This window comes from Rhineura floridana, chromosome 11 (genome assembly GCF_030035675.1).
Source record: "Rhineura floridana isolate rRhiFlo1 chromosome 11, rRhiFlo1.hap2, whole genome shotgun sequence".
NCBI lineage: Eukaryota > Metazoa > Chordata > Lepidosauria > Squamata > Rhineuridae > Rhineura > Rhineura floridana.
Window position 1 is genome coordinate 23,013,750 of NC_084490.1, and position 11,088 is coordinate 23,024,837.

The 11,088-nt window shown below is 46.7% G+C and overlaps 1 protein-coding gene across 4 annotated transcripts; it reads left to right on the forward strand.

The window, feature by feature from the left end:
- Positions 1-2,450: 2,450 nt before the first annotated feature.
- On the forward strand, positions 2,451-10,202 carry SPNS1 (SPNS lysolipid transporter 1, lysophospholipid). Of its 4 annotated transcripts, none has more exons than XM_061589437.1 (13): positions 2,451-2,642; positions 3,184-3,422; positions 3,653-3,718; positions 3,853-3,989; positions 4,575-4,726; positions 5,149-5,215; positions 5,420-5,562; positions 6,273-6,425; positions 6,808-6,997; positions 7,228-7,293; positions 7,896-7,994; positions 9,133-9,304; positions 9,922-10,202. In XM_061589437.1, the coding sequence occupies exons 2-13, from the start codon at positions 3,206-3,208 to the stop codon at positions 10,014-10,016; spliced, it is 1,557 nt and encodes a 518-aa protein (XP_061445421.1). In that variant the 5' UTR covers positions 2,451-2,642; positions 3,184-3,205; the 3' UTR covers positions 10,017-10,202. The 4 variants fall into 4 exon arrangements, with proteins under 4 accessions (XP_061445421.1, XP_061445422.1, XP_061445420.1 ...); XM_061589438.1 differs by having other exon boundaries at positions 2,451-2,577; XM_061589436.1 differs by lacking the exon at positions 2,451-2,642 and adding an exon at positions 2,652-2,736.
- The last annotated feature ends 886 nt before the right edge of the window (positions 10,203-11,088 follow it).

Here is an 11,088-nt window from a genome sequence, read left to right on the forward strand (position 1 = left end):
AGAGATCAGTCCAAGTCAAGATTCAGGGGACAGGGAGACACACACAGTGGTCATGCCTGACGTTGTAGTCAGCAACAAGCTGAAACCAAGGTTTGACTTTTAAGGAGCAGGTTTGTCAGCAGGTGTGAGCCCTCAGCGTTTTGGCCTTAAGTGGACAGGCCTGCCCCTCTTCTGCCTGACCTTCTGTTGTCTACGTTCTGCAGGTGAGGGGGGAGTATCCTGTTCACTCTCTGCGTCTGGCTGAAGGGCTTCAGCTGTGTCTGGGGTGCTCTGCAGCTGAGGGGGAGAAGGAGCTGGGTTCTCAGGAGTTTCCTCCATTTCTCCTTCTGGGTCTGCTGCTTCTGGGTCTGCTGCTGTTACTCCCGAGTCATCCTCGTCTGATGAGTCCTCTGACGGAGCCATGACAGATGTCAAAGAAGCTTTCCCTTTAGGTTTCAAGCTCAAATATATGCTTTTGGACTGGGATTGGGGTAATAAATGGTGACTGTCAGGAAGTACTAATGCCCTTTAATTTTTTCTCTTTTCATAAAAAGGTTTCAAAATATTTTTAAAAAAAACAGTGAAGGACTTTGTACCTAACTGGTGTGTTGACTTTTTCATTGCATAAAACTCAGCACATTGCCCTGCCAAAACACTCTCTTACATATTGTTAATCTTGGCCAATGCAACTTTGAATCCTATTTTGCAAAATGTGAAATATGAGCGATAGGTTGTTCTGTGATCTGAGGGAGCTGCAATGTTGTTTATGCCTTCCATCCTGCCAAAGGGTAGGACTTTATCTGTTAAAGCCTAAATTAAAACAACCCATCACAAAATCCTTTTTGAGAGTAGGGCCGGCTCTATCCTTAGCCAGAATGAAGCAGCTGCCTGAGGCAGGAGGCGCTGGAGTAGGGAGTGGCAGCAAGATGGTGGAGGACTGAGCTGAGTATGCCACACAACCTGCCCTGCACCCCAGCCAGCCTATTCCCTTCAGGTGCAGTAGAGAATGTCCCATTATCAGTAATGAATTAAGGTTAGGTTTCCAGTCTGGGTGCCTTTAGAATGGGGGGTCTCATGTTTTTCACCTCAGGCAGCAAAATGTCTTTGGCTGGTTCTTCTCCTTCATGCGCTGATCATTATTTAGCCAAAGTGATGCCCTTGATGCACAAGTAGATTTTGGAAAATTCAGTGTTAGCAGAAGTACAAGGAAATAAGAGATAAAATGAAGGGGAGGGACAGCCACTGAGGACTGTGTATTCTTACCAACCCCATAACGTGCTCTGAGAAAGAAAGAAGGATGGAATGAAATATTCTGGAAAAGGACACGGCTGGCTAGCTGGAACCCTGCACAGGAGAGCTCCACACTTGAACATTTTGTTACACCCCGCACTTGTTCTGTTAGAAATAAGTAAAATGTTATTCGTTTTAAAAGTCTGCAACTTTAGAACCTTGCATTTGCCTGCAGAGTTTCCATTTAATCTTTCGTAGTTTGTGCAGGCAGTTTAGCACTGTACACAATTTGAACCCCATTAAGCAAAATGTGGCTTGCCAGCCACCTATTGTAATCTTACCATATGAGTGGCAGGTTCTTTGTTTTTGCACTTGCAGCCAGGCAGGAAGCAAATGCTGGAGGCAGATGCAACCCATATCTGCCAAGTCATAGCTTGTGAGCTGCATGGAGTCTGACGGTGCAACCTCTGTAGGATTATAAAGAAAAGCTCTGGTTTCCACTGAGGAAGAAAAAAACACTGCCATGACAATGAAGGTCTATAGTTGTAACTATCAGGTGTAGCTATGCAAGTCTGCTGTACCAACTTGTGACACCTTAAAAGGCTGACAAAAGAGTTATTGTGGAGTATGTTTGTTTGGGCTAGATCGTTGCGCAAACTGTGTTCTTGATGCCTCAGCAAACTAATACATTTAAGGTGTCACAACAATACTTTGTTGTTCGGCTGTAACAGACTTAACATGGTTACCCCCTTCTGGAAGCTGTTACTAATCCTCTGTTGTGTACGGTGGGATCAGTTACCAAACCATGATGTTCAAGATCGCGACTCAAAGAAAGTGAGCGGTCTTGTTATCGTTAGGTTTCGGATACGATGGGGAGGGTCGGGAGATGACTAGCGATTATGGAGCTGTTCAGGCTTTGAGAAGTGACGGAAGGTGCCCTCGTTGCCTATGGAGATAACGGGATGGCGGTGGTAAGACGCCAGGTGTGTTGGGGGAGGCCGCTTAGCCTAGCTGGGGTCACGGGGACACAGGCGGCAATGTTCAGGTAGCTATGATGACAAATGAACGGGTTGGAGAAGTAGAGGGATCCGTTATGAGTCGCTCAAATCTTGACAGAAGGGGCGCGGAGCCTAAGTGCCGGCAGTGAACCATAGCAACCCCAGCCACGCTCTCTTTCTCCCTCCCCTCCCCACACTTATAAAAGAGAAGATCCCATAGGCCAGATCTTGAGCGGCGAAAGAGAACGTGCTATGGATTGGTCACACGGACTTGGACCGGGTGACCGGCTTTGTTGCCATAGCACGCAGAGTAGGGCGGCGGAAAAGGCGGGGACGAAGAGGAGTCATGTGATAAACAAGCTTGAGACGGGTGGGGGGAAGCCTCTGGTGATCCTACAAAGCTGCTCCTCAAAGTGGGGAAGGGAGGCAGGCCGGGTATGTTTGTAGGGGGGGGAGGACGATGCGTGATGCTCAGTGTGTCATCGTTGGTAGCGGTGGGCAGAGTGGGTGACCGGCCTCGCTCCCTGGGGTAACCTTTAGGATAGAATTACAGTTGCAAGGGGGAAGGGGGGACTTTGGGCACTGCAGATTAATTATAGGCTTAGAATGAGGTCAGGCTTGGTGGGGAAAGAGGCCTGTTTTTATATCTCCCCCCCTTCCGGTTTGAGGTATAACTTTGAGGAGCAGCTTCCTTTAAATTCATCCCCGGCTTTGTTTCGATGGGATACGATGGGATGGGATGGGGGGGGGGGGGAGAGACTGGTTTTGAAGGGTTGGGTGCATTTTGCAGGGGTTGGGTGTATTTTGCCTAGACTCCTTTCATACTAGCTAACCTCTCCGGTGACCTCCATTACTTCAGGCATTTCTGCTAATTTCTGCTAAGGGTGCCCGTTTTTGCTCCCTCCCTCTACAGTTTGGGAGGTGCTGAGTCAATCTCTCTCTCCCCCCCCGCCTCTTGTGTTTAATTTTCCTCCAGTGGGCCCTTCTTGTCCCGGGCCATGGCATCCCAGTGGCAACCCTATTCAGATACGGCCCCGATCCTAACCCAGGCTGATGACACAGAGGAAGAGAAAAAGGATGGCTTGCAATCTGGACACAAAGAGGAAGAAGAGGTACAGACCCTCACGGGGATTTCCTCTACTCATGCTGGCTTCATTGTAGGGGTCCTCTGCTTTGTCAACCTACTGAACTACATGGACCGCTTCACTGTGGCTGGTAAGGATGCTGGGGTGCAATGGGACAGTAGCTGGAACTTGAGACATCTCCTCCCAAGCTGTGTGAGGTGGTTGGGGATATAAGTTTTAAAGCAATGAGAAATTGGTTGTCTCCTCACCCATGTTCATTCTTAGCTTCAATTACATAATTATGGGTATGTTTTTTTGGGGTGGGAGTACTTTGTCTTCTTTCTCCAAAGCTAACATTGTGATTTGTCTGCCCTACTTAAGGCGTTCTTCCTGACATTGAGGATTTTTTTAAGATTGATGACAGCAAATCGGGTCTGTTACAAACAGGTGAGGACTAGGGGCTTGGTGGGGTTCACCCATCACCCTCCACCACTACCACCCCTGCCATTTTGTAAAGATAGTGCTCTTGGACCAGAGTGTTTGCCACTGGGAATAATTCTTTCTTCCTTTTCTCCTGCCAGTTTTTATTAGCAGCTACATGGTACTTGCACCAATTTTCGGTTACCTGGGGGATCGCTATAATCGAAAATACCTGATGTGTATTGGGATCACCTTCTGGTCAATAGTGACTCTGGGGAGCAGCTATATTCCTCAGGAGGTATGTGGGCATGAGTGAAAAGGAGCTGCAGGCAGCTGAAAAGATTCTGTGGTCACTTGCCACCTGGGCATGGAGAACTTTAGGTTTTGGATTTGTGTGTTTTCCCTCCAACCCCCAATAAAAAAATACTTTGGGGCTGGGGAGGTCTGGCCATGCTGCCCTCCAAGGCTGTGAATGCTTTCAACTTTGCCTGAAGGCTTTCCTTCCATTGAAGTTGTGCTCCATTTAGCTCTCCAAATAAAATCACAAAAATTACTAGCTGATAAGAAACCTTTTTGGAATGCTTCCTGTCTGATTGACTAGAGGAGATTCTTACTCGTCACAAGCATCAGGAAAGTGGCTATTTGTAAAGTATATCTGAACAGCTTTGGAACCTGTTCTGAACTCTCATAGCCTCCATTGAAGGAATCCTAGGAACTGTAATTCCGAGAAGGGGATAAGAATGTTTCATAAAGATTCCTTGGTACTCTTACATGACTGCATGTCCTGAGATTCTTTAGGTAGATGTTTCAGTGTAATAGGACTCATCAATGCTATGTCTTGGTGTCTTCTCTGTTTATTGTTTGTCTGTTTTCTCCCTGTTAGTTGTTCTGGCTCCTGCTGGTTACACGAGGCCTAGTGGGTGTGGGAGAGGCAAGCTACTCAACTATCGCCCCCACCATTATCGCCGATCTGTTCGTGGGTGACCGGCGATCCCGCATGCTCAGCATTTTCTACTTTGCCATACCTGTGGGCAGGTGGGAACACCCTTGGTCTACATTGGGGAGGGATGTGCTCTGTGACTAGTGAATTTTAACTGGAGATGTTTGTTGCACATGGGAAATCAGTATTATGCAGCCAGCAAAGCAAGATATGCATGTTCATAAGCTATGGAAAAAGAGCACATCAAAATATCAGAGTCTGCTTTCTACCAAGTCAAACCATTGTTTCCTTTAGCTCAGTATTGACCATGCTGACTGGCAGTAGCTCTCCAGGGTTTCAAGCAGGGGTCTTTCCCATCCCTACCTGCTGGGAATTGAACCTGGGATCTTCTGCGTGCCAAGCTTTACCACTGAGCCATGGCCCTTCCCCAGTTGTTGCAAATGACCAAAACTAAGTAGGTATGGCTGAAACATAGGAGCCTGCAAGGGTATGTGACTGTTCTCTCTTTCACCTGCAGTGGACTGGGCTACATAGCGGGTTCAAAGGTGAAAGATGTGGCTGGCGACTGGCATTGGGCCCTGAGGGTAAGTAGGGTGGGGATATAATTGTATTGGCTGGTGTTTGTTGCCTTAGGGTTGTTCACATCTTTTTCTGGTTCCTTGTTGGAATCCTGTCCTCACCATATGGTACTGAACTGCCTGCGCTCTACCCACACGTATATGTTTTCATTTTTTTTCTGTTCAGAATGCCTCAGACCTGGCTCTTTTTTTCTTTGTTTTCTCATACAGGTGACTCCAGTCCTGGGGGCATTGGCAGTGATACTGTTGATAACTGTGGTGCGCGAGCCACCTCGGGGAACTGTGGAAACACACTCTGATGTCCCCCTGCAATATACTTCATGGGCAACTGACTTGGGGGCCTTAAGCCGCAAGTGAGTAATGTATGAGGTTAAATCTACTGCCACCATGTAGGCCAGATCCTACCTTCTGCTGATCTAAAATAACCTCCTAACCCTGATTTCCTTGATTCCTGATCAGTGTAAATATTCTCAATCAGCAGTGGCTAAAGGGCAACAAACTGAAAAGCAAAACAAGCTGCTTAGGAAAATCTGTGCAGTCTATCTTCTTGTGGGGGCTTTTAAAGCCAGACTGGCAGGTACCTGTCCAGAGTGCTTTAGGAAGGGTTATTCAAACTACCTGCACACTGTGCTTCATAAACAGCTCTGAGAGACAGTCCATTGATGTGGTTTTGTTTCTCACTTGAGCTGGAACACAGAGAAGCAGGTGTGCTAGAGCCAAGGCTGCATGCCCTTGGGTCCTGCCCTGTCATGCCTTGCACCCCCTGCTTCTTGTGGCCCACTTGTGACCTAAAGAGATCCTGCCATGGAATGGGCCGGTGTTTCTAAGGGCTGGTTCGTCCTTGGATGTATGCAGTTTGATTTCTCTGTATTTGGTGTCTGTTGTAGAGTGTTACATCTGAGGTCAAAGGAACGTTCTGTCCACGGCAGTAGATCTGTGATGGTTCTGATTGTTTGACTGCAGAAATTCTTAGGGCTATTGTATACGCTCATGTTCCTCTCTCTCTCTCTCTCTCTCTCTCTCTCTCTCTCTCTCTCTCTCTCCTCCCCCCCCCCCGTGACAGTCGCAGTTTTATACTGTCTTCGCTAGGCTTCACAGCTGTGGCGTTTGTAACAGGCTCCCTGGCTCTATGGACACCAACATTCCTACACCGCTCACGTCTGGCCTCTGGAAGTCTCCAGCCTGCTCCCACAGGGAAAGCTTCCAACTCTGATAGGTGAGTTAGTAGCTGGGAAAGCCTTTGATCGTGGCATCTAGTTCAGGTCTCTCGAGGACCACCTGGCTCAGCAGCGGAGGTTCATCAACCACTCTCTTTTGACACCTTCATTTTTCTTATCTCTGAGCTGTTCGCAGTATAGCTGCTAAGAGAGAGTTATAACCTAGAAAGTCCCTGACCTTGAATCTCGCTCCTGTCATAAACTTGTTAGGTGACCGTAGCCATCCAGCTGTCTCTCAGCCTTCTCCATCTGAAATATGCAAGTAATAGTACTGAACTGCCTTACCCAAGGTCTTTGTATGAATTGCAAGGTGCCATATGTGAGGTGCTCTGAACCCTCTTTAAAGTGCTTTATGATTTTTATGTATAATTATTTCTGCAGTCTCATCTTTGGCGTTATCACTTGTGTGACTGGCGTGCTGGGCGTCAGTGCGGGGGTGGAGATTTCCCGGCGCTGGCGACGCACCAACCCCCGGGCTGATCCCCTGGTGTGTGCAACTGGATTGCTGGGCTCCGTCCCTTTCCTGTTCCTGGCGGTGGTGAGCGCTCAGCAGAGCATTGTTGCCACTTACGTGAGTTCTCTCTTTCTCCTCAGTTTTCATTTGTGAATTTGGTACAGCCTTTGGGTGCTGCCAGTTTTCTTGTGGCAGTGCCCATTGTGTGGTGTGATGGCTGCTTTCTCCTGTCCCAGCATAACCTGTGCTTTTAAACTTTTGTACACTGCCTTGCATCTTTTTAATTTTTCTTACAGAATTTTGTTTTTAAATGTACTGTTGCTCCTCTTCACCCTCTTCCTCTGTAGGTATTTATCTTCATTGGTGAGACGCTCCTCTCCCTCAACTGGGCAATAGTGGCTGACATGCTTTTGGTGAGAACACGGGGAAACTGTAGAATTTATTACAAATTGCAGAGTTACACTGTTCTCTCGTAAAATTATGTACCTGACCAGGTTATGCTCTGAGGAGGTATAAGATATCCCATAAGTCTGCTCCTCTCTTGTGCTGTCCATATCTCCATCCCATTGTGTCTGTGCTGGCGTGGCATAGATCCACTAGCACAACATCCTGCTGGCATAACTTTGTAATGACACAGTTACTAACTTCCAGGGCGGTGATGCATCTCTTGTGTTGGCATGGCAGGCCCTTTGCCAGATCTCATAGATCCCAGCAGGTATATCTCAAATGTAGGACTGTACCTTTTATGTTTATGTGCTGCTTTTTTACAGTGGGCTGTGTAAGCTTTTGTGGGCTGGAGTCTCCATCAAATGCATGAAGCAAAATCCTCAGTTGACAAGACTGTGTGTTAATATACACCACAGGGGGCGTAGACATAAAAGAAGGGCAGGTAAAGGGGAACCAGAAGGCTTAGCAATGCGGCAGCATGTGTGTGTTGTTATATTTACCATGTGACCAAACACTTGCATACTCTCCAACAGAGGGCACCAGTGAATCGGCTGTATTCTCTTTACAGTATGTTGTCATCCCCACACGCCGATCCACAGCTGAAGCTTTCCAGATCCTGCTGTCCCATCTTCTGGGTGATGCTGGGAGCCCTTATCTCATTGGCCTGGTAAGTGCAGGGGCAGGGCTTAGGGATAGGGTGGACTGAAGGCATTTTTGATCTGCTTTTCGAAGCTCACATTTCCATCCATTCCACCCATCAAAGCAGCTCCTCTTTTCTCTGCCACTGTCCACCTAGCCCTCTTTTCCAGCATTTAGACTGTGCCTTGCAGGGCTCATGCAGCTTCATCTCTTGACCCAGTGGAGCTGGGAGAGGCAACCAGGCTGATCCTGCTGAGGAAAATCGATGCATTGCAGCCTTATGCAGTAAGAATCTCCCAGGATTTAAGTTCAGTTGATGAAGTTCTGCTCCAGGAGTTGCCATCTTGAGAACAATCTGGTTTCCACTTAGGAGCAGAGCCTTTTAGTAATGGCTCTCCCTCAAGAGGTTTATTTTATTTTGCCTGATGGTTTGTGTTTGGAGGAATGTAAACATGTTTATTCTGCTAGGCCTTTTAAGAGTTAACTAGAAGTGTGCTTTTTAACTATTCTGAATTTGTATTAAGCAGTTTTAAATTTTTATATGCTTTTACTGTATTGCTTTGGAAAATGTTTAAATTGTTTTATTATCTATCAGCCACCTTAGGATAATTCTTGTTAAAAGCTGGTGTTAGTATAAATAAATACATATAGCATCAGCAGATACTCTCTCTTTCACACATTGGAAAGCATGTTGTTGGTTTAACAGGGATGGAGAATCTTTAGGGCTCCAGTTGTTGTTGCTGTTGGACTCCCAACTCCCATCAGCCCTTACCATTGGCCATGTTGGCTGGGGTTGATGGGAGCTAGAGTCCCAACATCTGGAGAGCTACAGGTTCCCTGTCTCTGGTTTAGAACTACTGTATCTCTGAGCCCTTTAAGCCAGTTTTGAGTAACACCACAGGGCAGGGCAGGAGGCAGTGTGTGAGTGGTATGGGCAAGTTCTATTTATTTTATTTTATGAAATGTATATCCCACCCTTCCCAGAAGTTTTGCCACTCATCTCCTCACCTGAGACCATATACTGTTTGCCTTAGGCAACCACACAAACAATAAATAACACCACCAATTTCCAGTTCTGGTGACTTTCCTATTTCCTGTGCCTCTACACTTACCTTCTGGACGCTGCATGATGGTTTGCATGTGTTTTTGCTCCATCCCTGCTCCAGATCAGTGACCAAATCCAGCGTGATCGTCCCATATCGTACCTGTCGGAGTTCCGAAGCCTTGAATACGCGCTTATGGTCTGTGCCTTTGTGGGAGTTATTGGTGGTGGCTTCTTCCTGGCCACGGCTTGCTTCATCCAGGCAGACCGTAAGCGCACAGAGCTGTATGTCCAAGGTAAGACCTTTTCCTTCCATTGGCCATGCAGAGTTGAGATATAACATCTGAGAAGCCTGGCTTGGAACTGTTGCAACAAACATCCACCCAAGGAGCAAAATTGTAAGCACAGGATTGTGATGAACTGTAGGTTGCTTTAGTAGTGGCTGTGTACCATGGGAAGTCACTAATCTATTGTAGAATGATAGAACTTGCCCAGGAAAGGAGAAGGAGGGCCTGGTGCAAGAGACCATTTATGGTGCTATTTAGAGGAGTGGGGGTGGAAAGGTGATTTAGAACATCTTACAGTTATTACCAACAAAAATGTGATCAGAACTTTTTGGGCAATTCAGTCACATGATCAGGCTTCCTTGGCCTCTCCTTGAGGTTCAACTCATTGCTTTGCTTTTATAGCGGTTTGGCAGCAACCGCTACAGCAGTTTCTCGGTAACGGGTGGCACCTGTCTCCTAAGAGCGATTAGTCATATGGGTAAGGATAAGTGCAGAACGACGTAGGAAATCAAGGGTAGACAAACAAGCAGGCAGTGCTAGGAGTCCCTTCCGACTTGAGGTTGGCACAGCCTCTTTGGACGTTGCAAACACCCTTGACCTTGTCGTACTCCTTTTCTCTCTCCCAGGGCAGTTCCATGAGCCGTCGGAACGCGAAGATCGCATTGTTGTTCCTCAGCATGGGCGATCAACAAAAGTCCCCGTCTCTAGTGTCTTGATCTGAGGCCCACCCCATACTGTTCCTTCAGTCCGGGAAAGAAGAGTGGACTTGTTACCAGCTGAGCATGGCACTCACGGGGATATGAGGACTCTCTGAATGAACCCAAGCGGGTGGCCTTGAGGGTGGTAGAGGAAAGTCAAATTTTGTGTGTGTGTGTGTACTTGGGAGTTTTATAAAGCACTAACTTTATCCAGAGTCGTATGGTGTTTTTCAGATGACTGGGGTGAAATGGTGAAACCTCTCCCCATCTCTGCCTCCTTTTTGTTGTTGTTACGTGCTTTCAAATTGGTTGCGACCCTATGAATCAGTGCCCTCCAATAGTATCTGTCATGAACCACCCTGTTCAAATCTTCTTTGAGTTTATTTCATTTTTCCCCATCAAAACAGCATACATGAGGTCCCAGGGCTGTCTCCCATCCAGACACCAACCAAACTCAGACCTGCTTAGCTTCAGTGTGGTTAGCGGCATCCTCTGCCTTTAAGTCATATGACGTCTAGGAGAAGGCTTTGGTCTGTAGAGTAACAGGGAAAACAGTGGGGACTTTTAGTTGTGACAGAAGAAGAGTTCAAAAACTTTTAGATAAGGAAAGGCAACTGGAAAAATGACTCTAAAATAGTCTTTAATAAAGGTTAGGCAAGAAATTGGAAGGTTTTGACTATTAAGAAAATCTCTGGTTTAGTCTTAATGGATTCTATCTTAGTGAATTCAGGGCAGAGTTAGTCATGAAGGATCTATTTTTAAAAAATCCTGATGCCTCTGTTGTGGTCCACCTGGAGGCTAAAAGGTTTCTCTCTTTTAAGGTCGTGTTGTCTTCCTCTGAAGCATCAAAAACTTGTGCAACCAGAAATTGGGTGTGGTAGGAAAAGTTTCTGTTGAAGATCCAAGGGATAAAATGTCTTGGTTTTTGTTTTGTTTGCTTCTGACTTTCACATGTTCATGTAAACTGCTTGTTACCTCTTTGCTCAAAATAATTTGCTGCCACAATGATGGAACCCATCTTAGCAGTGAGAAAGTAGCACAGTGAGGCAATGTTGCACATTTGGTAGATGAAGGGTTGCTATTTTGCATAGGCAA

Bases quoted from the DNA above. Each gene is read 5' to 3' on its own strand.
- SPNS1 (XM_061589436.1), top strand. From the start codon at position 2,675: ATGCTCAGTGTGTCATCGTTGGTAGCGGTGGGCAGAGTGGGTGACCGG. The intron at 3,990-4,574 runs GTATGTGGGCAT...TCTCCCTGTTAG, and splicing joins GCAGCTATATTCCTCAGGAG to TTGTTCTGGCTCCTGCTGGT. The intron at 6,998-7,227 runs GTGAGTTCTCTC...CTTCCTCTGTAG, and splicing joins AGAGCATTGTTGCCACTTAC to GTATTTATCTTCATTGGTGA.